The following is a 26,529-nucleotide window of genomic DNA, read 5'->3' on the forward strand; positions in this document are numbered from 1 at the left end:
CCCTCGAGTAGCTTTGTGCGAAATTCAAAAACAAACAAACAAACTATTGTGCTTCATTACTGTGACGTAATTCAAGTTGTTGTAGCTTCCTTATTTGTTCTAGTTTTTATGTGTAAGTACCTTATTTCTTACTTTAATTTAACACTGAGTTTTTTGGTCACTGATGCGTTTTATATCTGTCGAAAGCAACGAAGAAATGTATGACTCGACAACTTTTTGAGAAAAAAAGATAAAGAGGTAATGGTTTCTTAATATAGTGATATTCGAGCATATTATGTTTTATTCCTTTTATAGCTCTGTAAAATTTCTTATTACATAGTTTCTGCAGTGTTACAGTGGCAACAGGTGGCTCAGGAAGTTGTTAACGTTACCGTTATCTAGTTATTTTGTTTCTTAACAATCTGTAAAAGGTAACGTCTTCCTGCCGTAAAGATATTTAGCATTGCATAAATAATCCGGGTTGAACGGGTTAGATCACTGAACTGTTTTTAAAGTCAACAGGTGGCGTTGAACGAACTGTTGTTAACGTCATCGATGAGTGTAATGACTCACTGACAAAAAAAAAAAATAGGTTTGGGAAGTTTCAACATAAACATGAGGGCAACATGGCCGTTTCAGAGAAATCGCTTAATATGGACTGTAGGAAGTCTAAATTAAAGATTATTTCTTGAATTCGGGGACGGTAAATTATTTGAGAAATTATGAGAATAAATGCTACCAAATATATTTTAATTTGATGTGTAGTTGACATTATTATTATTAATCAAGCATATTACAAATGTAACTAACATCATGAATCAATGAAAGTACACTTACAATAGTCTATTACGGCCATTATTCTTAATGCAATGGAAACTTTCCTACTAGTCGCCCTAATGTCTATTGAATTGGTGTTTTAATCCCTTAAACGATGGATTTACTTCCGGCTTACTGATAATTTAGTAACTATGGTTAATACAACACGCTCATACTTAGCTGTTTGATGTTGACTGAAAGTGAGCATCTTCAGAGGCCTGTTTCATGGGTAATGTATCAGTGAAAAATCTCACAAGCACCGAACCACCCGACTGACCCAGACCACCCCAAAAGACTGAAAGTGACAGCCGACCAATGCTATCAGAGAATAGAGTTGATGATGTAACGCCGTACACTGGACAAATAAAGTAAATTTTCATTCTATATTCGAGCGTGCTTTCTTATCTCAGTGTCTACTGGACGATGTATTGAGATACTTTACATTTTTGGTTAATCTTGAAAGGAAGAGAGCAACAGAACTAAACGATACCTAGAGATTGAAAGGACTGTCTGCTTGTCAGAGATGAACACTTGCACTGGTTTTATTTTTATTTTTAAGATAAATGTTTTGTTCACTTGTTTGCAATATATTCTGGGTAATAATCTCTGTTTTATCTGCAAATGCCACATTATTTTCAAAGTACATATATTTACAGTATTCTAACACAAGCTTGGAATATTGCATAATTAAATTTAGTTTTCAAAGATAAAAAAGTACTTTTTGCTTTGAATTTCCTTATGAAACTATTCTTGTGATAACATTGATATAGAGATGTAATATCATTTCGATGTTTTTTTTTAAACTTAATACATCAAAACATTCTCTCGAGAAATATCGTATATTTATATAAAAATGTAAACATTTGTGGTGTGATATGGTTACTTGATGTAGTTTTTCTACTTACTTGTATGTGTTTTTGATAGTGTAAAAAATGTAACTCCTAAGTATTATAATAAATTTGTAAATATTTATATATTTTAATACTAGATGTCACTGATTGATGGTTAAAATTAATTTTAAGCTTCACTACAGAAGGTTGTGGTTGAAAATTATTACAGTAGTTAGTACGTTCGTATTATTTAGTTACACAAAGTGAAAGAGTTTCGCTATAATGTATATATAGTTAGGGATAACTTAATCCTTAATAACAGATATTTTATTATATATCGCAAAAAATAAACAAACAAAAGCCAGTGCTCTGTGACGTTTTTACTATTGAAAAGAATAATGAATAAATAATTTAATTTGTATCTTAGTTTAACATTTATTTCAATTTCACTTCAAGTATTAGAAAAACACAGTAAAAATTAACCTAATGGTTATAAGCAATCGAATTATATTAATGAATGAGTGCTACAAAATGTGCACATAATAAAACAATTATACACAAACCAATGATCATACTTGCAAACAAATGCACAATAAAGTTTTAAAAATCTTAATAACAGGAACAGACTTCCTTGTCTACAAATATAAGATCCTTTTTTATCAGACAGTTCAAAATATCCAAATTTAACATCAAAGTTTAACCGCTTCAAAGGAATGTGTATTTATCAAAACAAAATAGTTGTAAATGTACATGTTCTTAGAATGACCATACTACTAATGAGCATTATCTTCTACAAAACGTCACGAGATCTTTTATAATATTTAAACAGCGCGGGAATATCACACACTTTTTTCAGTCAAACTATCTGTTATGAAACAAGTCTGTCTGGTGAAGATCGCTTGTTCTTCATGTACCAGGATTTAATTATGGTTGTGTTTAGCAGTTGGGTTAAGTATTTTGTATATGAGGTGTGTATTATATTGATACCAACTAAATGAAGATGTGTTGCGGTAAATGGTGCTGTGATTTTATGTTCTGATTGGTTGTTGTTTGTTTGAGAGAGGAAGCAAAGCCACATTGGGCTATCTGCTGCATCTACCGCGAAGAATTGAACTTCGGAGTTCCCTACCCATCCATATGTTATTATAAACAACGTTATAATACTAATGATGAGTTGAAGGCAGCTGTTATGGCGGCATTTGGAACAATAACCCCTGCTATGTTGAGGAAAATATCTCACAGAACATGGCGTCGTATAATATTATGCAGCGAGAATGAGGGACAGCACACAGATACACTGGATACATAAGATATATGGATGGGTAGGGACTTCCGGGCCACCCTGTACATATATATATATACACTTGTATCGTATACAGGATCATTACGAAGTAACGTGTCTTACGAGCACCTTGAAAACAGATCATTGTATCTTATCAACATAAAAAAAGACTCACTAATGAACAGATTAACGGCTAATTTAGTCTCTTCGCATAGTTTCATAAACAGAACCTAATAGAGGGATTCCCAAAGTGATTGCAAACTGTATGATCTGATGAAGAGCGTTAGTTCGAAACGTTCTTGAAATAAAAAAAACAACAAAAACTTGGCGATTGTTTCGTCTATCTTTGTCACCCATGCGGTTAACTAAACATTTCTCGTTCCAAAAACGGATGTCGTAGCACGCAAACTAAAGTTTTAGCAACTATATAAGTTTTATTTGGTGAAGGCCTCAGTGAGGGGTATGTAATATTCAAAGTGGTGGAGGTTGTGCTGAGAAAGTTTGTGAATCTTTGTCGTAATAGGTGAATGAAAAGAAACAAATATTTCACTTTTAATTACTTGACATTTTAATTGTAAGTTTAATTGTACCATATTTAAAATACGAGCATATGAAACACTTTACTGATAAATCTCCACTAAGCAGTTCTAGATAAAGCTGTAACGGCTCTCTAGAAAACAACTACGAAAAATATTCTGTTAATAAAACGATAAAATCAAGACACACCTTACTGATTCGAGAGCTTTAAAATAATGTTATATATTTAAATAATATATTTAAAATAATGTTATATAGTTAAATAATATCTTTAAAATAATGGTATATATTTAAATAATATCTTTAAAAATGTGACTTTATGCATCTGCTTATATTTAAAAACTTCAACTATATATTAAATAAAAGAAGTCACTACAATCTAATTTAACACAGGCCATAAGTAGCCTTATAACGTACATTAGATCGTATATTTATATAAATCGAATACATTTGAATACATTGTAAACAAAGCAGTGTGAATAATTCACGTTAAACTGTATTCATCATATATAAAAAACAAATCTACCACTACAAGATATTCCACGATTTCTTACATATATATAACACACAGGAAAAAAACATCATTAAACAACTGTTTTTTCTGACTGTTGTTCCATGTGTGATAATCTTGCAGGAATTATGTGATGAGAGGAACTCGGCGGACGCGAACTTGGGCAAGATTGTCGAAAATAAGATCATCGGAATAACAAGTACTGTTGTCTTGGTCATGGTCCGTTTTCTTATAATCGTCTCTGGAGCTGACCAAGGGAACGGATGACCCTTTCTCTGAACTCAAGAGTGGATTAGGGTACATCAGTACAAAGGGCACGACAACGCTCACGTCATTTCTGTTAAAAAAACCAACACGAAACAAACATTTTAGACACGACAGCATGTTATGAGCATAGACCATTTTGTTACATGTAGATATCGCGTGCGAAAAGTAGGCCCACAAACGTGAAGAACAGAAGTTTATAGGAAAGATTGATTTAAAAAATCAACCTAAAAATGTAAAAGCAAGCATACAAAAACTGGTTCACGTAAAAGGACGGTGAACAGTTATATGAATACTATCTGAAGATAAAATATCAGTGAACAGACATAGGCAGTAAGCATACAGAAGCTTGGAAGTAGTGTATGTCAGCGAATTAAAAAGTAGTTTCGTGAAAGAGTAGTGTAGAAACAGGTGCATGCATTTCACTGAAGTAGTCTGACGAAAAAGGAGTAAATGAATCTGAAGGAGAGGAGTATATTTATGTAGGAGCAAAATCATCAATAAAAGAAAGGTGTAATGTATCAGTGAAGAAGCGTAGTGACTAGACAAAAGGAAAGGAGTAATATATCACCGTAGGAACGTACTGATATCTCAGAAGGAGAGGTGTAATATATCAGTGTGGGACTATATTAACCAATCAGAAGAAAACACGTAATATGTCAATGCAGAAATATAGCAATGGCAAAATGTCAAAAAGCACGTTTATTTCATTTGCTTTTGCTATTGTGGTTAGCTACGCATGGACACAAAATGAAAGTATATAGTAACTAGAGTCACTTAGGCGTTTGATTAAAAATATTGTTAAAATTAAACACCTTCTGTCCCGGTAGGTGTATAACAAAAAATTGTTGTGTTAATTAATATTTAAAGAAACGGAGAAAAGTTTGTTTCATAAATTGAATTATTCTTGCTGTTAGTATTATAATAATGATTTTTTAAATTTTATTTATTCTGGATTTTTTTAATCTTTAGTTTATACATTTTAAAAAAATGAACATAATGTAATCATTTTTCTTTTTTCACTTTATTTTAAAGGAAACATTTTGGCAACATAAAAGTTATAGAGCAAAGAGACCAGATACTATAAAAAATAGCTACGTACCCAGGTAATGGACTAAAGGAGCCAACGTACAATTTGACCTTTATCTGATAGGATATCAAAATTCCAAAAAAATCCTGCATTTCTTTGTCAGTAACCCTGAGAGTTTAAAAAGAAAACATCGAATTAAACATGTAGGCACGACATATATCCACAGTTATTTTAACAAAACGTGGAGTTTAACATACATCTTTGACAATGCATCTACTGTTATTGTAACAAAATCTAGAGTTAGATAAATTTACTGTTATGTAATAAACCCTTGGATTAAACATACAGAAGCAATACATATTTACTGTTATCAACGCAATTTTCGACTGGATTCTTCTTAAATTTACACATGATTTACAGGCATGTGTGCGTGTTCTTTTTGTTGTTGTTTTTTGAGATACAACTTGAATATTTGTTGAAGTTAAGGTTAAACTTACTTAAGTTAAGTTAGTTAAATTAAGGTTAAATTAGTTATCTGTTCATGTTGTATATTCGCGCAAAGCTACGCAAGAGCTTTCTGCGACAACTGTCTTTAATTTTAAAGTGACAGTTTAAAAGGAAAAACAGTTAGTTGACGCCACGCACTGCAACTCATGGGCTATTCTAACAGAATAAAGAGAATTGACTATCACCCTTATAACACCCATAACTTTGAAGCGCGGAAAATGATTTTCGCAGCAAAGGGACGTTAACCACAAACCATAAGATTTACAGTCTGACCTCCAACCTCTTGGCTACACCCAGCCAAAACTCAGCAAAGGGACGTTAACCACAAACCATAAGATTTACAGTGTGACCTCCAAACACTTGGCTACACCCAGTCAAAACTCTTTTAACGTCTTTATCACGCTTTGTGTATATTCCTAACAATTTCCTTACAGACGTTCACGATGTTTTATATTAAGCTAGCGTCATTTAAGCTTTACATGAAATACTATATCATTCATCGCTAGGCTATTTATGACCAAATTATTAGCAAATATGTGTAATACAACATGTTTAAAAACCTAAAGTGCAAAATAACCTGCAAAGATAATGCAATAATACATCATCTACAGAACGTATGTCAACATCCAAGATTTCTAGTTTTATTAACCCATTGTGCATAAAGCTGTTTAGTTGAAATATTGTATTTTTATATAATTTTAACATATTTTTGGTGCTATAAATCTGGTTATACTGTAGCTACATTCACATTTTTATTGCTACATTAAGTAACCATGTGTCAGTAATGACAACAGCTAAAACCACACTAAAAAAAAAGTCAGTTCCATGATGGCTCAGCAGTAAGTTGGTGGGCTTTTAACGCTGCAACCGTGATTCAAAACCAACGCAAACAAGATAGTACAAATGGCATTTTTACACCATCTCAATGTAAGAGTACAGGCAAGAATTAACATATATAATATATATATATATATTCAATCACAACTGAGTTTAAGTTAACCTATTTTTGTCCATTAACGTTCTACTATGCTGTGTGCCTGTGATATCATCTCAGGGATGATATTAGCCATCCCTACATTTACTTTCTTTTTTGAAAAGTTTTTCTTGTCTTATTAGGGGTCCTGGAATCAATAAAGTCAAAGACCCACTTATGATTTGGTACGTAAATAATTTGAAATATTGTGGTAACTCTTATTATAATGAAGAAATTTGTGGCTGTCTATATATATATATATATTCATTTATGTATGTGACCGAAATAATAAATACAATGGTGCCATTTGTTGTGCTGAAATAGAAGATACCAATGACAAAAGTCAAGAATAGAGCGCCATCTAGCGAGTAATATCACAAACACAAATCCATAAAAATTTCTCATTTTGGGTATTGAAGATTCATACAGTAAGAAAAACAAATACGGTATTTGCAACAACCATTTCTTTATAGCAGAACATAATTTTAAATAAAAGTACTCTCCTAACAACAATAATACGAATATCACTAGGACTGTGCGTGAGGGTTTGATTATATCTTCATTGATGTAATTTTGTAAAGGTTCTGCAATAAAAACCTAAAGTTTTAAAAATATCTATTAATTTTTCAAAAAAGGATTGCGTTTTCATATTTAAAGACATTTCAGTTTATATCAGTAAAATTTTCGCACATTTTGAGCTCTGTACTTGATGCATTGATGCAATGAATTGTATATGACTAAAGAACTTTTTTATCGCGTTCAGTAATTCAACCCTAAAAATACTGTTTTAGAAAATGTTCACTTTTTCTTTTCTTAATTATTATTATTTTACAAATGCGTATGAAAAATACCATTACTTGTTACTAGCACAAACATCCACCCACAAGGTAGCGTTTCTGATGGTGTTTAAAAAGCCGATGAAAATCGGTAATTATGGGATTAACATGTTTTATATAATTCAAGAAATGAGGTTGGTTTGAAATAATAAAGTTTGAATGTGAAGTTCGGCAGTATACTTTTACTGCCATACTGTACATTTGCACACTAAGAATAAGTATATAACAACAATATGCTTACATGGTGCTGGAAGCTAGGTTCTCACCCTCCATCCAACCACAGCCATTCGTAAAGACGCCATATTTATCAATATTGCTTGAGAGGTCAGGAGTCAAGTCAAACCTTTTGTGATATGTGCTTCCAGGTAGAATAGGACAGTTTTCTCTGTTAAAAAAGTAAGTTAAACCTTTGACATAAAAAGGTAAAAATCATATAACTTGTATACTGTTCCACATAGAATATACGAAGAGCTCATATTCAACAACTAAAGTTGTGATAGTTTAAATTTTTAACTATATACTTTAGATTTTTTTCAACATGCGTCGTTAGAAATCTTGTCTACTTTTCATTTCCATCTTGATGCATGCTAACGAAGTTCTTTTTAAACTTATTTTGTAGCCATAGGAACATCTTCTAAAATAATAAAAATCATTATAATTTACTATATCCAATTTTATATTTTGAATTGCATACTGTAATTAGAACTTGAATTAAGTATTTGACGTTTATAAATCAGTTAAATACGACGTGTTTATTGCTTGGTTTAATTTCGATATTATTATATAACGATATTGTTTTGTTTCTGAGCGAAAGTTACACAGTGGGTTATCTGTGATATATCACTGCAGGTATTGAAACTCAATATGTGGTATTATAACCACTCAGACTGAGCCATGAGAGGGGATAATGTTATTTAAATAATGTCTGGATGACAGCAAGCAATTATGAAACACTCATGTAATATTTTATTTCTAGGCGGAAAAATCAAATTATATCGAGTTTTATGACGTGCCTTGAACATTTTAAATAGTCATAGCCAATATTATATTTTTCACATGCTATAAGAATCTAATTATTTGCGACAGTTCATATATATATATATACTTACACATATATAATTATATTTATAAGGGAAAAAAAGGTTTGGTTTTGGTTTTTGGAATTTCGCACAAAGCTACTCGAGGGCTATCTGTGCTAGCCGTCCCTAATTTAGCAGTGTAAGACTAGAGGGAAGGCAGCTAGTCATCATCACCCACCGCCAACTCTTGGGCTACTCTTGTACCAACGAATAGTGGGATTGACCGTCACATTATAACGCCCCCACGGCTGGGAGGGCGAGCATGTTTTGGCGCGAACCCGCGACCCTCGGATTACGAGTCGCACGCCTTACGCGCTAGGCCATGCCAGGCCAGGAAAAACGTTCTTGAAAAATTATAAAAACGCTGCCACAAAACAAATTTCCAAGACCATGTTTGCAAGTCTGATAAGTTTACGTACCTAACAATGTACAATGGCTTGCATTATAAATTAATACAACTTGAAATAAAGTACAAAAGTGGTTTAATTAATTAACATTCTGCCTATAAACGTGTATTTTCTAAAACACAAACTTCTGAAACTGGATTTAAGCTCACTTAGCATTTTTTTTTCCCAAAGAAAACTATACTTTTAGGTACGATACTAATATTTTACTTACTGACTGTCCAGACTGGCCACTGTGACTTTCCACTTTCCAGAAGAAAACATACATATGTCGGCAACTTGTACCACTAAGAAGAAATGTTTAGAAGTAATAAAAGGAGATACCCAAATATAAACACTTAAAGGTAAATAATGAAATAATATTTTAGTTAAACCAACTGAGTGTAGGTGGCAAGTTTTTAATGTTGGTGAGTTGAAGAAGAAACGAATGTTGCCGGAGTAAGTACAATATTTCGAATACAATTAATGTAATTGTTAACTAAAGCGTTACAACTCGGTATCTTATTAGCTGCACATTACATGTATATTGCGAATAGATGAAATGATATTTTAAATTTCCCGAAATAATAATACGAAGTGGTCAATCGCCAATAATATTTTGAAATGTAGAATGCAATATAGACTGTTTTTAGTTGTGCATACAGCTTCATAATAACAAAAAACGTCTGTTAAGCCTAAGTATGTAATGCATACTCCTTAATAATAATAACATCTGTTAAGCCCAAGTATTACAATCGGAAGATAGTAGAAGAAGGACTCCAAACTATAGCTTATGTATTTGTAGAGTAATTTGATGAAATTAGGTGTCGGTAATTAGTCATTAATATCTGGTCTAGCATATGTGGAAGATTGGCAAAACTCCCAATATTTTTAAGTTCTTATACAAAAAAGTCTAATTTTTTAAAAATTTGTTACATAAAGCTTTTAGGCTTAACTTCGGGTGATGTAACTTACCATTTATTTGTTTCACTTTAAACAAAAAGAAACTGAAGAAAACTTACAAAATAACATCAAAACTAACAAGCAAACTCATCAATGAAATGGATGAAATAAGTATTCAGTGTTGTAATTATGTTAAATGTTATTTTGTAAAATAAGTTCAGACAAAGGTACCTGAAACTTTGACATGTTTAATCGTCTTATGTGAATAGTTTTGCACAAGGACGCTCACGTTGATTTCTTCACCGTGGTAATAGAGCTAGGGTTAAACAGATAATTAAGGTTTAGTTAAAACAGTATTCAGTAAAATACCCTGTGTTAGTTTAAGTAATTTAAGTCAAATAAAAGAACAGAACAGGTGGTTATGTTAGAATAGAAGTAATTTTGTTATCTGTAATGTGCTCACTACTGATACTAAAACCAAATTTCAAGCATTTATAAGCCTTCAAACTTGCCGTTGTGTTACAGTAGGTTATAGGGGTATTGTACCTTTAATTTTACATCATAAGATGTGTGTAGTACTGTTTCTGTTTGGGAATATTAGTAAACAAACAAAATTCACTTAATGATACTAATATTAAACGATAAGATTACAAACAGAAAGAGAAACAGTAAAATAAAAAGAACCAATATTTCATTAGTTTTGTAACTTTCGCGCACAACTACACAGAGAACTATGTTTGTGCAATGTCTAAACAGATAGACTAGAAGGAAAGCAGCTTGAAAACAACACACACCGCCAACTTTTGGATTATTTTTTTTTCTGGCCGATTAGTGGAATTTTATTGTTATGGTTATAGTATGTCAAACGCTCCAAGGTGCAGAGTATGCTTTTTCACAATGTGCCGTGAACCATCGGTCATGATTCACAATTCGAGCAAGTTTGCCATTAGGCCAGGCCAAGCCTATGCCTTGTTTGAAAGCTACTTTGATCAATTTATACATTAGTATGTCAATTTCTTTGATCACAATTTATAAGATAATCCAGTAGTGTTTAAATGCCTCAATATATTATTATAAAATAGAAGTTTTAGATAAAAAAGGTGAGTATGCTATAGGAATTGGCAATTACCTTTTTGTCAAGTGTTGCTTCAAGAAAAACTTTCCCTGTGCTAAGAGGAAAGTCTTTGTGTGTCGAAGCTGATGGCTGACCAACAATTGGCCACGAGGGGGCGTACTGGATCTTCCTTATTGCTAAGTTAACCACACTTCTGTAGGAAAAGGAACAGGTTATTAGATAAGACGCTGTTTTTAAATAAAAAGTTAAATATCGTATACATATCTTGCAAAGATACTTTAGATAATGCAGACAAGCTAGTCTCGTTTTGTTTCTCAGATATTCTACTTTTGAACTTACTTTTATATTTTTCTCTATAGACAATTTCAGTAGCTATGGAGACAGAATTTTTCGAAACATGCACTTGTTTCTCTAGGATATTTAATTATGCTTCATATATATACTTTCATTCAGATCAACAGCGCAAACAGGCTTTGCCTAACAACCCTGGGATTTGACACTCGTAAGTTCCGGACAAATTCAATTTAAATATTTATGTACTGCTGGAAGCAACAAGCCACTTTTATCCTCCCTAGTTTACGTAGTTGATTACTTAAAGCATTAAAGGACTTTCAAATATTTGAAGCTAGGAAAACAAACTGAGTTGAATTTAATAATATTTAATCCGAAGTGTTTCGCAACGAATGTTAAAAAAGATATTTATTTGGCGACTTATGCGTAAGATATTTAAACTGATTTAAAAGTTAGACGGCGCGCGCATACAGAACAAACTGTCAGTTACTTAGCTGTAGCTAGCCCAGATGTATTTGACTAGAGGCAATGCTTGGAAACTTTTCGTTTTATAGTAGCTGGTAAGTTAATTATGCATGTTATGTTGAACAAAGATTTGATGGAAATGCCACATAAAGTTTAATAAAGATATAATAAAGAAATATTTCTGAAATCAGCATTAAAAATAAACTGTTTTTTTTTTTAGTTAGAAGTGGTGCAAGACACAGAAAAAACAACCTTTTTCTTGTAAAATAAATTCATGGCTGACGATCCTGTCTTCAATAAATCCAGTCTGTAATTTGTAAGACGCAAAGCGAAAATTTTATTACCTAATAAAATGACACTCAAATGTTATTTTATAAAGCAACGAAATTGGCAGAGCATGTTTGTCGTAGTTAAGCAGAAAGCTACACAATGGGCTATTTGTGATCTGCCCATTACATGTATGAACCCCAGTTTCTAGCGTTGTACGTTCGAAGACATACCCGTACCATAGCTTTTCTGTAACAAACAATCAGGCGTCTGTTGTTTAGAATTTTAGAGAATTTTTCTCAAAATATTTTGTTTAAGTATGTATTTACTGGTGTGAAGATATATTTACATACATATATATATATATATATTGTTGCGTTCGAGGAAGTGAATTATTGTTATAAATTAAAAATTATAAGCTAAATATTGTAGAGTAAGGGCCTTCCTGAACCCTCTGTAAAGCTTAACCAGTGATATAATTATTTGGAATTATTTTAGGTGAGAAAAGAGGCTATGCTCGAAATCGTTGTTGTTTTCAATTAAGCACAAAGCTACACAATGGGCTATCTACGTTCTGCCCACCACGGGTATCGAAACCCGGTTTTTAGCCTTATAAGTCTGCAGACATACCGCTGAGCCACTAGGGGGCTCTCATAATCGTCTATAAGAACTATATTATTAATTGTAACACATGACCGATTAGGAAGATATGTAATGTTTGACTAGTTTTAACGCTACGTAATTATTATGTCTTAAAAACAACTAATAAAGATAACAAATATTGATTAAGATTTTAGGCTTACAGGTTGGTCTGTTTATCCTTTAGAATGAGGTTATTTTGATGCACTAGTAGGGAGGAAAATACGATAGTTATTTAATATTTTCAGCCTTAGCGGAATCTGACGATGCATGATTTAGACAGCCTGATCGTAGACCACTGTGGCTGAGGCATGACCAGCTCTAATTTAGAATATTTGATCAGAAAGAGAGGGTAAATAGTTCGGTAAAACTTGCCACATATTTGGTTACTCTTATCCGAATAGTACGATTGATTATCGCAAACATATCCCTCCACAGCTTAAAGTACGGAGCATATTCAGCAATATGTCGCTGTCGAGCCTCGGATCTTCCGGTTTACAGCTCAGCATGCTAACCAGTAGGTGCCTCACCTAATATGAAAGTAATATCATTTTGGTCTCGTCTGCCGCCGTATATTGTGAAAGGTTTAGGGTTTTGAGCTTGTTTTCTGTAAGGAAATTTTAAATACCGTAAAGAAACCGAACCAGCACTTGTTACCCCAGAGTCTCTAATAACTGTCATTGTTAATCACTTACTCAGTTTCTACTTTCATCTTTTTAATTTGGCGAAACAAGAATACAAAAAAAATGTACTTGTTCTTAAAAGTTATTATAAATTCTAATTACGTGTGACGTTAGAGTTTAACAAACATAATGACAGCAGAGTATATATGTATATTATACTAGCAAGACTCAAACTCTACTTACATTCAACTGATAGAAAAGTTAAGCTGGTTTCATTTAAAACTCCACCTCTACTTACGTAAAACCGTTAGGGGTGTAGTTTAATGTCTTTAGCCAATTGTCGACATGTTTACTGTTTCTACTTGTAACGCTGTAAGGAAATAATTGGCCGAATAGTAATAGGCTATATAAATGTATTAGAATACAAGTGATGGGAGTTGTTCTTACATTTTTTCTCCCATAATTGCGGTGTAAACAGTAAACCACTTAACATAAGTTGATGAGAAATAAACACCACGCCCTGCTAAGTTAAAAAGAGTAAAATGTCGTTAAAACGAAAACAGTTAAAGGAAATGGAATTGTAATATTAAACAAATATTATATATTTATTAAATTCAAGATATTTTAACGCATGATAACTGGTAACCTCTGAGTCCAGAGCTTCATTACATTAATATCTGTTAACTGAGACAATTCAGGTATTTCCGACGTCTTCTGAATTATTTTTTTTATTTTGATATATAATAAAGGAATAGGAATAAGCTGTTTTTATTTTTTAATTGAATGGACGTGTCTTGCAGAGACTGAACACTAAAAGTATTGTTAAGAATAACATAACTTATTTTGAACGTTTACACTTATGTTCCTTCGTAACCAAAACATTTTTAATATTAAGTTATTTCGTTTTTCACGACTTTCAATCACTGATTAAAAATTTGTATTAAACTGTATTACTACGATAAGTTTTTACATCTTCCAGAACTTTTGAAAATCCGTTATCAAAAACAATATATTTTTTAGAGAATTGCAGAGACACGTTTAAGTGAGAAGTCTGTAGTTTTTTACTTGCTATTTCACTCTATAAAACGAATCACGAGACAACAAAACAGTTTAATGACTAGAAGATGAGATTCACATTTTATTGTTGTTCTGCAATTTTGAATAAACGTCTCGATTTCTGTTAGGGTTATCAAGTCAAACATTCTACACACTTGTTACTTGGTAACATCTGTTCTTCCAACCAATGTTTGAGAGTGGATAACATAATTACAAAATTCTTGAAGCATTCTGATTTTTGTTTGTGTGTCATCGACTCTCTCATTTCCCCAAAACAAATAGACACTAAATAAAGACTTATCTTCAAGACAGATTGTTGTAGTGCTATTAATAACAATACTGTATAATTAAGCACAAATGTTTTGATAAAAACAAGTATATTCTATGACTTCGCTTGTTGTATTCTGTTTTTTGCGTTCTGTCCCGTACAGACGATTTGTATTGCCACAGATTTTGTGACTGAAAACTTTGTGTAGAGAAACTTGAAACTAATAACAGAAATATTCTACTTTCTATGTCCATCTACGTTCCACACTCAATCAAGGAAATTAATTGTTATCTACATCAGTCACACGATTCAAACAGTTACATCGATGTATATAAAATATAATAAATACTTTTGAAACCATCGATTTGTATAGTGAAGGAATGATTTTTCACGATATTGCTTTGTTTTCATGATGCCCTTGAGATATTAAACTCATGCGCTTACGTGTAATTCTAGATCAAGGAACCTGCTGTCTAACATGTAGAAAAGTCAGTTATTTTTTGGTAACGCGCCATTCGTCTGTGTCACTTAGCAACAAAACTATGGCCTGATATTGCTGTCTTAAGTTTGTTTATAGCACTTCGAACGCTCACGAAGGCTGACTGGAATTGCATATTTCAGATTGTTTTATATTATATTTTATTTATTTATTTAACTTGTGATAGACATTTCGAAATTCTTGCCAAATTTCAAAAACATCTAAGAGGTTAGTGACCACAATTCATATATCTTATTAGGTTTTCGTGAAGCTTTCAGTTTTATTATTACTTTTGTAGAAAAACATCTAGTTTTATTTTTTCTCCCAAACTTATTGTCATTGGTCTTAACTAATAATGGTGCTTAAAATCAAATTTTTAGGTTTAAATTTGTGATAGAATTTTTATGATAAGCTTTAGGTCTGTTGGTTTTGGGTGCTTCATCGTTTTCCGGCGTTTAAACCGTATTTTCTAGTTTACATGATGTAATTAGAAAAATACGTTCTGGTACGTATGAAATATCAATGAATTTGTGAAATCTTTCATTTACCTCAGAGCTGTTGGAGTAAGACAGCTTTATGAAATTGATAAATCGGATATACTTCAACAATGTTTGCTGGGACGTTATGAGTCAAGGTTAGGAGAATAAGATTATGTTAGTGAAGATTTGGTTTTTCTACAGCCTAGATTTGTTTATTGTTACCACGAATAATTGGAGCTACATGCATAGATCTGGGATGAAGACGTAGTCTTAACTTATAAATTTTAATAAATTTAATGTATATTAAAGTCACTATCTGTTTAAAAAAACACATTAAAGATTAAAAAAAGATTAAAATCTCAAGTTATAGAGAATGACATTATTAGAATATTTAGTATGCCAATAAAGTAAGGAGCCATTAACGTCATATCTGTAAAATGTAATCATAAAACCACATTTTTTAAAGAAACAAATTCTACTGTAAGAAAAAAATTCATATCTTTTGTAATTTGGGTTTTTCTAAATGTTCAGTTTTGTAGCGATACGTGCGAACGTGTGGTTGTTTTTCTTTTACGATTAAGGGGAAGAATAGTAATTAATACTTCAGCGTTGATGGTGGATGGGAAGGTACCGTTTACTGACTTTATTCCCTCTGGTCAGTAGTTCAAAATTAGGGACGTCGGCAGAGAAATATTTACTGACTTAGCACTTAGTCCATCTTGTGTTACATTGTGCCATCCATTGACGATACGTTCTTCCATACAGCGCCATCTTGTCCATTTCATCCCATGTAATAGTTCTTTCGCCCATGTCTTTCTCAATACATTTTTCCCACATGAGATTTGGTCGCCATATGACAGTGTAAATGGCACGTTTGATATGGAGGATTCGAATTTTTTAAGCAGAAGACTTTCTTGAGGTTTTAATCATGTCTATCGTCTCCTCGGCAAATCAGATGGAAAGCATTATCGTTCTTGACTGTTTCTGTAGTCATGTGAGTTTTACAGAGAGGGGTTATTAGCCCCTCGCCCAAACTTTTCCTTCATTCAGGCTTAGAAGCATCAGTGCCGTAAAGATGGAGTTTGTTACAGATAAAAAATTACAAATATTTGGCTTTCATACATTTTGCCTCCATAGGCAAACATTTATTTTGGCTACCCATTTAAGCAAGTACTGGTTATAGGAATGTTTGTTTTCTTTTAAAGGTAATAATAACTATATTTAATATTTCTTGAATTTCTAAGTTAAAAATATATGAATGTTTTTCGTTTTTCCATTATCTTGCATGCGTTGATGTTGTTAAATTTAAATAGTAAGTATTATGTTAAAAAACATAAAAGGAAATAAGATCACGTGAAAGAACTTATTACATTACACACGAGACGAACAACTTTAAGGATATTTTGGTAATTTTTTAGGTAAGATTTGTTGTGTCAAATATATCATTAAAAGGCTTGCTATGAGTGTATTTACAAATAGTTTTTCATCGAATAGGAAGACCATAAAAGTTTAGACGCTCTTAGCAGAAATTATCTATCTTTTGGTGAAATCTAAGTCTGATTATTCATAATTTTTAAGATTAGATTTTCATTCGAGTAACAAAAACAAAGTTTCAGACAGAGGCTTATTTGAGTTCAGTGACGGATGAAGGGTGGCTTGGGTTCCTGGTGGTAGGGGAAGAAAATACATCATAGATATATTGATCTTTAGCGACTCAGTCAACTTCCCTGTCAAAATCATAATATTAAACGTATACATATGAGAACATTTTAATGACATACATATCTTTGTAACTCTGGAAACAATATCGACAAACAACAAACGTGTACAAACACATTTTATTCCCTCATGAATGACCATGAAGACAACTTGATTATTACCTGCCTGCAACTGTATAAAGCTAGGATTTACCTTTTCTGGTTTTCTTATAAACGACTCGTAAATGAGTTTCGAAGACCCAAGTTTTCAAAGTATATCACATTCCATGTTTATTATAAACAGAATGTTTAGTCAGCTTTGTCCTGTTTTTCATTACTTCACTTTTTATTCGTCTCAGTTTAGAAGACAATCGCTGCAGTTAATACCATCATGGACAAAGGTATTCTCAGCACTATTTCAACATTAATAAATGTTTGCACAAGGTTGTGTCTGTGAAACGGTCGAAACAGCTTTATATCTTGCCGACAACCGAACTTCAGAACACACAGCCCTAAAGGTTTAGGTTTGACACAGAACAATTACCAGTGATGCGTTGGTATAGATAGAAATGTGTATAACGTTTGTACTGTATAGAAGAATCTTACAACCGTAGGGTAACACTCAGCACTGATGTTTTCCAACAAGGTTTAGTAAGTAAGCTGCATATATAGCGCGTAATAGTTTTTTCATGGATGATAATCTGAACACCACTATATTTTCCACTCATATTGGAAGCATTATCGTAAGATTGGATGTAACAACTGTTTTATATCAATGCCATTCTTTTGTAGTTCCCAAGTGGCACACTGGTATATATGTGAGGACTTGCACCGCTAGAAAACAAGTTTCCATACTTGTGTAGCTTGTACTTAATAACAAACGATCATTCTGCTCCAAATTGGCTAGTATTATTTCAGCTATGTTTTGGCCACTATGGCCTGACACAGGTAGAAACTTCAGAAATATTTCTTCAGGTTCAGTTGGTGAAACATAACAAACAACAAAGGCGAGTTGATCAGAATGTGTAAAAAATTAGCGTTGAATTAACAAACAGTGAATAACCTTTAGAATATTTTAATTCCTTAAAAATCGTTTAAAGACGTAACGTATTAATTCTCAGTAAATATTAGAGGATAAACATCACCTGTGCCCCATGCCTTTATTGGTGAAGTGCTTAATGTGTTCAGCAATAAATGGGTAATTCTCTGCTGTGTGTAGATCTGATGATTTCGGCTCTACTTCGCAGTGCTAGTTCTCGTTCACAGAGAAACTTTGTAGCACCTTACTCCAACAATCACGTTCATTTTTAAAGTAAATGGGTCACTTTCTTTTGCACAAAAATTACATGCAAAATGGTATACTTTCCCAGTAAATGGTGAAGAGCAAAGGTATGCGCGTTCAATATGCTCTTCTGTTAATGGGTGCACACATGAGAATAAATCATTCAAGCAGTATCGGCGATAACTTTCTTCACCTTAAACTATACCCAACACTACAGTGTCGACAATTCTCACTACCGTTCGCAATCCAAAAGTGTTTTTCCGTTATTTAGATATGTTGTTTTTCATAGACAAATGTCATTCACGAATTATGGCTGTATGCCTTTGGATTTGAGATCTTCATTACAGTTCAGTTCAATATGGGTGGCTGTCATTGTTCAGTTCAGATAAGTGTATGTAATGTACACCCTTGTGCAAATTAATTGAAACAAGACGGAAAATTACGATTTTTTTCAATTTTTTTGCGTTTTATTTCTGAGAATCCAAAAATTACTCACAAATTAAAACATGATATGGCCGCCTTTATTTTTCAGAAGATCATTAATCCGCTTTGGCATCGAGTCCACGAGTTGACTGCAATCTTTACTAATTTTTGGATCGCGGTGCCACACCTCAATTATGGCTTCAATTAGCTTATCTTTCGTAGTACAGTCTTTTCCCCGAAGTCTTTCTTTACAAATCGCTCAAAGATTTTCAATAGGATTTAAGTCCGGAGAGTTTCCAGGCCAGTCCAGCACCTTTATTCGCGTTGTAGTAATAAAATTCTTCACAAGTTTCGATGTGTGGCACGAGCCAGATCTTGCTGAAAAATGCCAGATCCATCTGGAAATCTCTTTTTCAATTCTGGAACGACTCTTCTCTGCAAAACTTCGATGTACTATGATCCTTGCATCATACCTTCTACGATATGTAAGCCTCCGACACCATAGTAGCTGAAAAAGCCCCAAAACATCTTCTTCAAGGGATGTTTTACGAACTGATTGATATGAGATTCTCGAAGTTTCTTACCTGGAGATCTACGAACATGCAGACTTCTTTGACCCTGTACGAAGAATGAGTCTCGTCACTGAATAACACCTTCCTCCATTGTTTTTGCGTCCAGTTCTTGTATTTCAGACCCCATTTATACCGTTTTTTTTTCATTGAGTTGGTAAGAAGTTCTTTTTTAATTGGCCTCCTTGCCCTTTTAACGCAATTTCGAATGACTTAATATTCCTCAAAATTTCGTCATATATCCCAAAAATAGATCGACCGTACTGCAAAACACAGCTAATGACGCCGTCTGTGTGAAAAGATGACTATTAAAGGAAATCAGCTGGTCCAGCGAGCCTACACCGGCCGCCATGCTGAAAATATTGTAAAATGACCATTTGTTTCAGTTAATTTGCACAAGGGTGTATTATATTCATTTGGGTCATTATTAGGGCTGCTGTATTCGTCGCTTCTAAAGTTATTTCCGCTTTCGTAGCATCAACAAGAACGACATTGTGTTGGTCTTTCGCCAGGTTTGGCGTGAAAAACGTATCCAGCTTTAACAGTTTAGTAGGTTTTCTCTTTGCTCTTTTTGGGCTTTCGATTTGTGTGCAGATTGCATTTAAAAACAAATTCAATAAAAGAAAATTATGGTGACTTTAGAATTAGCTGCCTGAAAGCTCTGACATGGATAACACATAAACAAAAACAGCATGAACTTGTTTCCTTAGCAACTTAGACATGATCCAGGGTAGGGATCCTTTTTTGTGCATGCCACGACATTTTAGTGACTTAATATTCAACATTTAATTAAACTACAATCTTGACGTAGTATACCAGTAAATATTGCATAAAACACAACTAATTGTTCATATTTCAATAATATGTTCTTATTTTTATAACGAAACATCTAAAACAATCCTTAGTTCCCCTCTATTATTTTAATATATTTTTAATTTACTTAACATCCCCCTTAAAAGTGCAAAATATAACTTAAATTGTTTTTTCTAATACTTACATCACTCAGGCAAAACATCATTTTTATAGCCTTCAATCTTATTTGATTATATGGCTATTATACAGAGAATCGGATTCTTTTTGCCACTTACACCTGTAACTTCCTCCCTTTTAGAACTTGTTAATAGTTCTCTCTGAATTTTAATACTATATTATTTATAACCACGAGAAAGCCAAGGCTTTCTTTTATCAGATAACGTATTTTACGTTTTTTCTCTACACAGAATATTTAGATTCGTTTCCAGTTCAACTTTTGTTGCCACAGGAAATATATTGACAAACTTAGCTGAATTTCTAAGGACTCTTGTCGATAGGTTAGAAAGTCAGAATATTTGCGATAGTTATGAAACTCATTCTGGTTTTGTGCATGCTATTATTCTATGTTCTTTCAAGCATTATTCACTTAAATAAAATTACTTATTGCAATAGTACACTAGTATAAAAAAGGTAGAGTTAAGTATCATGGACAGTCCACAGTAAAAAAGAAAAGAAGAACAAGATAAGTACTTTATGTATTTGTTCGCATGCATTCTTTATTTATTATTTCAAAAATAACTAAAATATAAAAACATGAAAATTTTAAAGCTATTTAAGGTTAGATTTGGTTAAATAAGTAATAATATTTGCTCTTAATACAAAAAATAAAAACCCTATAATCTGAGCGCTCTCGAAAGGTGGACCTTTCTTTACTTCAAGAATAAGCTTTTACCCCGAAGAAGAACAGCCTACTTTTTGAAAGTGCTCAGACTATAGGGTTTTTATCATTTTGTATCAAGACTTATTGAACCTGCGTGTTTTTTTCTGACATCATTAATATACACTCGTGCCTAGTTTAATTCGAGAGGTAACATGAGCTACATGTTCGTCAGTGAATTACAATTCATAATGACCCCAGTAGTGGTCAGACACATAACTACTTAGTGTAAATAAATTTAATTTCATGTTACAGTATGAAGTGATTCTCGAGATAAAAATGGGGTAACTTAGATTTATTTTTATTTTATTTTTGGTGGTTAAGAGGTCGGCAAAATTGACCAGCCCTGTATAGAATTAAGCTAGAGAAAGTAACACATAAAATATTTTAAATTTAGTTCTGTTTTAAGGATTATGGAAATGAAATTTCAGACTTTTGAGACAATGAAAAGTATTTTTAATTTTAACACAAATATTATTTTGCAGTTGGCTATTAAAAAAGACTATATGTATATATATGGACAAATCTTTAGTCAAAATACTTCAAAAACGGATTAAACATATGCCAAATATTTAAAGTTATAGTATTAAAAACTGTATACTAGTACAAAATGGTCATGTGTTTGGTCCCTTGGACCAAGCCCATAATGAGAGAGTTAACATAATAATATATTTATAAATTTCATTCGATTTATGTATATATTTTTGTTTCTTTACTGGCCCACCTTAGTAAAGGTGGTAAAATAAACTGAAACGTCCCTGCTGAAATGAACACATATGTTATTGGTAAATAATAAACAGAATGAAGTAAGTTTTTCTGCTTTGTGCAATTTGCGAGATATTAGTGAACTAGAACACAGCTTACCGACTGACTGGTTTTTCAGTAGGACTAGACGCGACGTAGCAACGGACATAGTACCTGACACCACATGTATCTTTCGTTTCAAGTCCATGAGGTAACATGGCCACAGATACCGGCGATGCACATGGTAACTGAAGGGTAAAGAAGCAAGAGAAACACATAATAGTGGTACTAGATTAGAATAAAAGCTTTAGCAAAATTGGCAAGTTTGGTCTAATTATCTTTGCTAAAATGGACCTTTTTAACTCCTACTGAACTTGCATTAAAAATTATTATTTAAATTTGTACTAAGCTGATTGGACTAATTGTTATTTGAACTATTATTGAACTTAATCTAATTGTTAATTAAAACCTTACCAAACTTGATGTAATTATTAGTTGGACACTTAATGAACTTCATGTAATTTTTAATTAAACATTTTGTCGAACTTAATTGCTAAACTTGCCATTTAACACTGGTTTATGTGGAACTTCGTAACGTTGATACAGTTTTGTATATATCTTACACTTGTATTTTAAAAACTAATAATAATACAGTTACTTACACGGATTGAACACAGATTATATATAATAAGTTGGATTAATTTTGATGTTTCTATTGCTATAGAATTTGTATCTACAGATCTTGTATTTATATTGTATCTCTTGTTTGTTTAATCATATTTACGCAGTTATGAACCTTCATACATAAATATGTGTAATAAATACCTGCAATCCTTTGAAGACATCTGATCCGTATCGTATTAACTTTTTGACCGTACTTTTATTAATGCCATTAACATACTCGAAGGACCAGTCCTGACTTTTCTCGTGGTTAACAAGTATGTTCAAACAAAGTATATCACATATGCCCTATCTTCAAAATTCCGCACGAGCTAATTTGATACAACGATTACGCAATGCTGCTAGACATCGTAATTTTTCATTTACTAGCTCCTGCGTAGGACGATAAGATTAATTTTAGGCCAAACAAATTTTGACAAATGACTCTAGTTTCTTTGAACACCTTTCTTACAGAAACAGTAACTCATCTCGAGGTTTAGCTAGAAACTTGCGAGTTTCTGGAATTATTAGTCTTTTATTAGCCTCAAATCTTTTTTTTATTAACATGTTAAATTCACAAGGAAACGTTTAAGTGACGGCAATGGTTTTTGTGTCAGAGGGTTCACTCTCCATACGTTGCTCATAACAGCTCTGCTGTCCAAATTTTTCTTCTACCATATTCTACCTCATGATTCGTTTTTTGAAATTCTTTATATTTGTGGTTCTACATAGTTTCACAATCTCAGTATTCGAATATTCTTTCTCGTTTTCATCGAACGTGACTATCATTTTTTTTACATAACACATTGATATGAAAATCGAACGTGACAATTTTTTTTACATAACACATTGATATGAAAAAAACTCCCTAATATCTTCCTCCACATTTAATTAGAAGAACATTTTAAACTTTTTACAAATTTATGCCTAAATTAACCAAAGAAACATTGAAAGCTAGTTATTTGTTACGTTGTAAGACGACTGTGAAATGATTCCTGTTTCAATTAAATCTATCCAGAGGAATAAGAACAACTATACACAGAATACGTCATTACATTTTCTAAGAACGTTTTTTTTTTACAGTTATTTAAGTTTAATTATGGGTTGTAACATTTATTTTTTAAAAATACGTCTTCAATTAAAACTACACAGTTTTGTTGTGATCTGAACTCGATATATGTTAGAACCGAGCTTTGGTTTACCAATTATGTAAGTTATGAGAATAATAATTTAAACTGTGTGTGTTTTCTTATACCAAAGCCATATCGTGGTATCTGTTGTGTCCACCGGGGGAATCGAACGCATGATATTACCTTTGCAAGTCCAAAGACTTACGCTGTCCCAGCGGGGGATAATAAGAGGATATTATGATGACGTATCAGTTGTATACTGATGCAGACAAAGATAGTAGTCGACGTTTTTATTCCATAACAGTGACATTTGGAGTAAAAATTATTGTTTCAAAAATCACACAAATATATATCCATATATATATGTGTATATATGTATATATATTAAACAGTATTAGTGACAGTACTGTATTTAGATTGTTTATTATAGAATAAACATCATACGAAATGCTAAATTAAAACTTTTCCATGAAGATGATTTGTTATGTTTGTATGTGTCAGTATCCATCTTTCAGAATTTTATGGCTCAATTGCAGTAATTTTTTTATGAGGAAACTGAGCGGTGGTGTACATTGGCTATCTTGTTTTAAAATTTCTGCTCAAGAAGTAGGATAAAAACACCCTTGAACAGGGGACGTTTCCACTTTTTCAATAGACTTTTAGTTTTAAAATAAAAACAAACTGGAGTATTTATTTAGACGGATATTACCTTCCATAAAACAGGATATACAGATAGCATCAGGGATTTAATAAGAAAAGAAAGAAGAGAAATATTATATACCATTGTCCTTTATACAGTTTTTACTTCCTTAATGGGATCTTCAACCAGTTACTATAACAATAGTAATATGCAAAAAAAACCAAAAAAAAACATTATTTCAGATTTCTTTTGAAAAGTTTCCTACTCTTAAAATATTTAGAATGTTTTTGTGTCACAATTTAAACTACTAATTTTTCTTTGAAGTTTTTGTAAAGAAAAGCTACAAATAATAATTTGCATACAGCAAAAGAAGCACAGTTCAAGGTGAGCAAGACAACACAGCTGAATGAAACTTACTTGAAACTGAAAAGGTAAAGCGTCTGCTCCCAGTTTCTTCAGAAGCTTCTCATGTAGCCAGCTGTTGGCTGTTTCATGCTGTCCAGATTTATTGCCAGGAGACGAGGAAGGTCCAGCGACACGAGGATATATTTGTTTGTGTGTCAGATACAACTCCCGACAGAAGGACATCCCAAGAATTTCGTCCTCCTCTCGACCGTAACGAAATATTGCAACGACTCCTACGTATACGTTTCTATCTTTCACAGATGATGAGTCAAGAAGGATGATTCCCTCTTTTGTATTGATGAAGAAACAGAAGTCTCATGTAAATAACATTTCTGAACAAAGAGGTGGTATATATTATTCATCATTTTACTTTTAATTTAGAAGATGCGACTCTATATGTAACAATGTATTTTAACAAGGAAATAACTATTCACAAGGATTAACTCAACTGACGAAACAATGTATTATAATCTCTATAAATAAGAACGAAGTAATAATACATTTAATTAACTATACTTATTACTGGGTTGATTTTTTAGATTGTTTGATCTCATTGAAAGATAATACTATTTACAGTTAATAATAATTATACTGCATATTCACAATATTAATACCAAAACTATTTTCACATAAACTTTAATAAAAAAACATTTATGGTATAAAATTTTTAGTTGAGACAACGACTTTTATTGTTTGTTGTTTTTTTGAATTTTGCACAAAGCTACTCGAGGGCTATCTGTGCTAGCCGTCCCTAATTTAGCAGTGTAAGACTAGAGGGAAGGCAGCTAGTCATCACCACCCGCCGCCAACTCTTGGGCTACTTTTGTACCAACGAATAGTGGGGTTGACCGTCACATTATAACGCCCCAACGGCTGAAAAGGCGAGCATGTTTGGTGCGACCGGAATGCGAACCCATGACCCTCAGATTAGGGAGTCACACCCTTAACTCACCTGGCCCTGCCGGGCCATCGACTTTTCATCTTCATCGAACTCATTAAAATGAAATATTAAAGATTCAGAGAATGATCTTCTTATAAGAAAAAAACATGTTATTTAAAGAATTCCAAAATTGAATTTCGAGACAAACGTTTTTCTAAAACTTTTAAAAAGATAACTAAGTTTGAAATTGGTGTTAGGCATAGTTTTCATGCAATACAACACTGGTTTGGTTTGTTTTGAGTTTAGCGCAAAGCTATATTCTAGCATACTTAATTTAGCATGATAGACAAGAGGGAAGGCAACACGTAAGCATCACCAACTCTTGAGCTATGTTTTTAGCAACGAGTAGCAAGATTGAAAGTCATATTGTAACGCATTTACGGCTAAAAGGCGAGCATGTTTGGAAAGGTGGATTTGAACCTGCGACTCTGAGGTTACGAGTCGAGCGCCATAACCACTAGGCCATGCAAGGCGTCACATCAAAAAACACCGGATTAAATGGATAAAAAAATCAATACTTTCACCATGTGTATTCGAAGAGATAATTGTTATCTTATTGAACCATGTCCATTGTTAGTCATGGCATATTTAGAAAATATACCTTGGAGATTATTCAGTAAATTAGAATGATACAGTATGGTAGACAGGCAAAAAAAGCGTCTAACTCTTAAAATGTGTTAATTATTTGCTTGTTTCGAATTTTCAAGTACATATGCACAATAGCCATCCCTAAGTTTAAAAGTTAATCAACAGCTGTCAGGTTTCATGGGGCCGTGAT

At 32.7% G+C, this 26,529-nt stretch overlaps 1 protein-coding gene across 1 annotated transcript in view; it reads right to left on the reverse strand.

Moving 5' to 3' along the window:
- Positions 1-1,970: 1,970 nt before the first annotated feature.
- Positions 1,971-26,529, reverse strand: part of LOC143232299 (phosrestin-2-like) — a 39,807-nt gene continuing 15,248 nt past the window's right edge. Inside the window, exons 3-10 of the mRNA XM_076467537.1 lie at positions 24,824-25,098; positions 22,097-22,224; positions 11,060-11,198; positions 10,162-10,246; positions 9,263-9,335; positions 7,807-7,950; positions 5,322-5,417; positions 1,971-4,292 (exon numbers count right to left, since the gene is read on the reverse strand). Coding sequence (XP_076323652.1) covers positions 4,082-4,292; positions 5,322-5,417; positions 7,807-7,950; positions 9,263-9,335; positions 10,162-10,246; positions 11,060-11,198; positions 22,097-22,224; positions 24,824-25,098 — 1,151 coding nt within the window. The 3' untranslated portion in view covers positions 1,971-4,081. The remainder of the gene's footprint in view (positions 4,293-5,321; positions 5,418-7,806; positions 7,951-9,262; positions 9,336-10,161; positions 10,247-11,059; positions 11,199-22,096; positions 22,225-24,823; positions 25,099-26,529) is intronic.

This window comes from Tachypleus tridentatus, chromosome 11 (assembly GCF_004210375.1).
Source record: "Tachypleus tridentatus isolate NWPU-2018 chromosome 11, ASM421037v1, whole genome shotgun sequence".
Classification (NCBI taxonomy): Eukaryota; Metazoa; Arthropoda; class Merostomata; order Xiphosura; family Limulidae; genus Tachypleus; species Tachypleus tridentatus.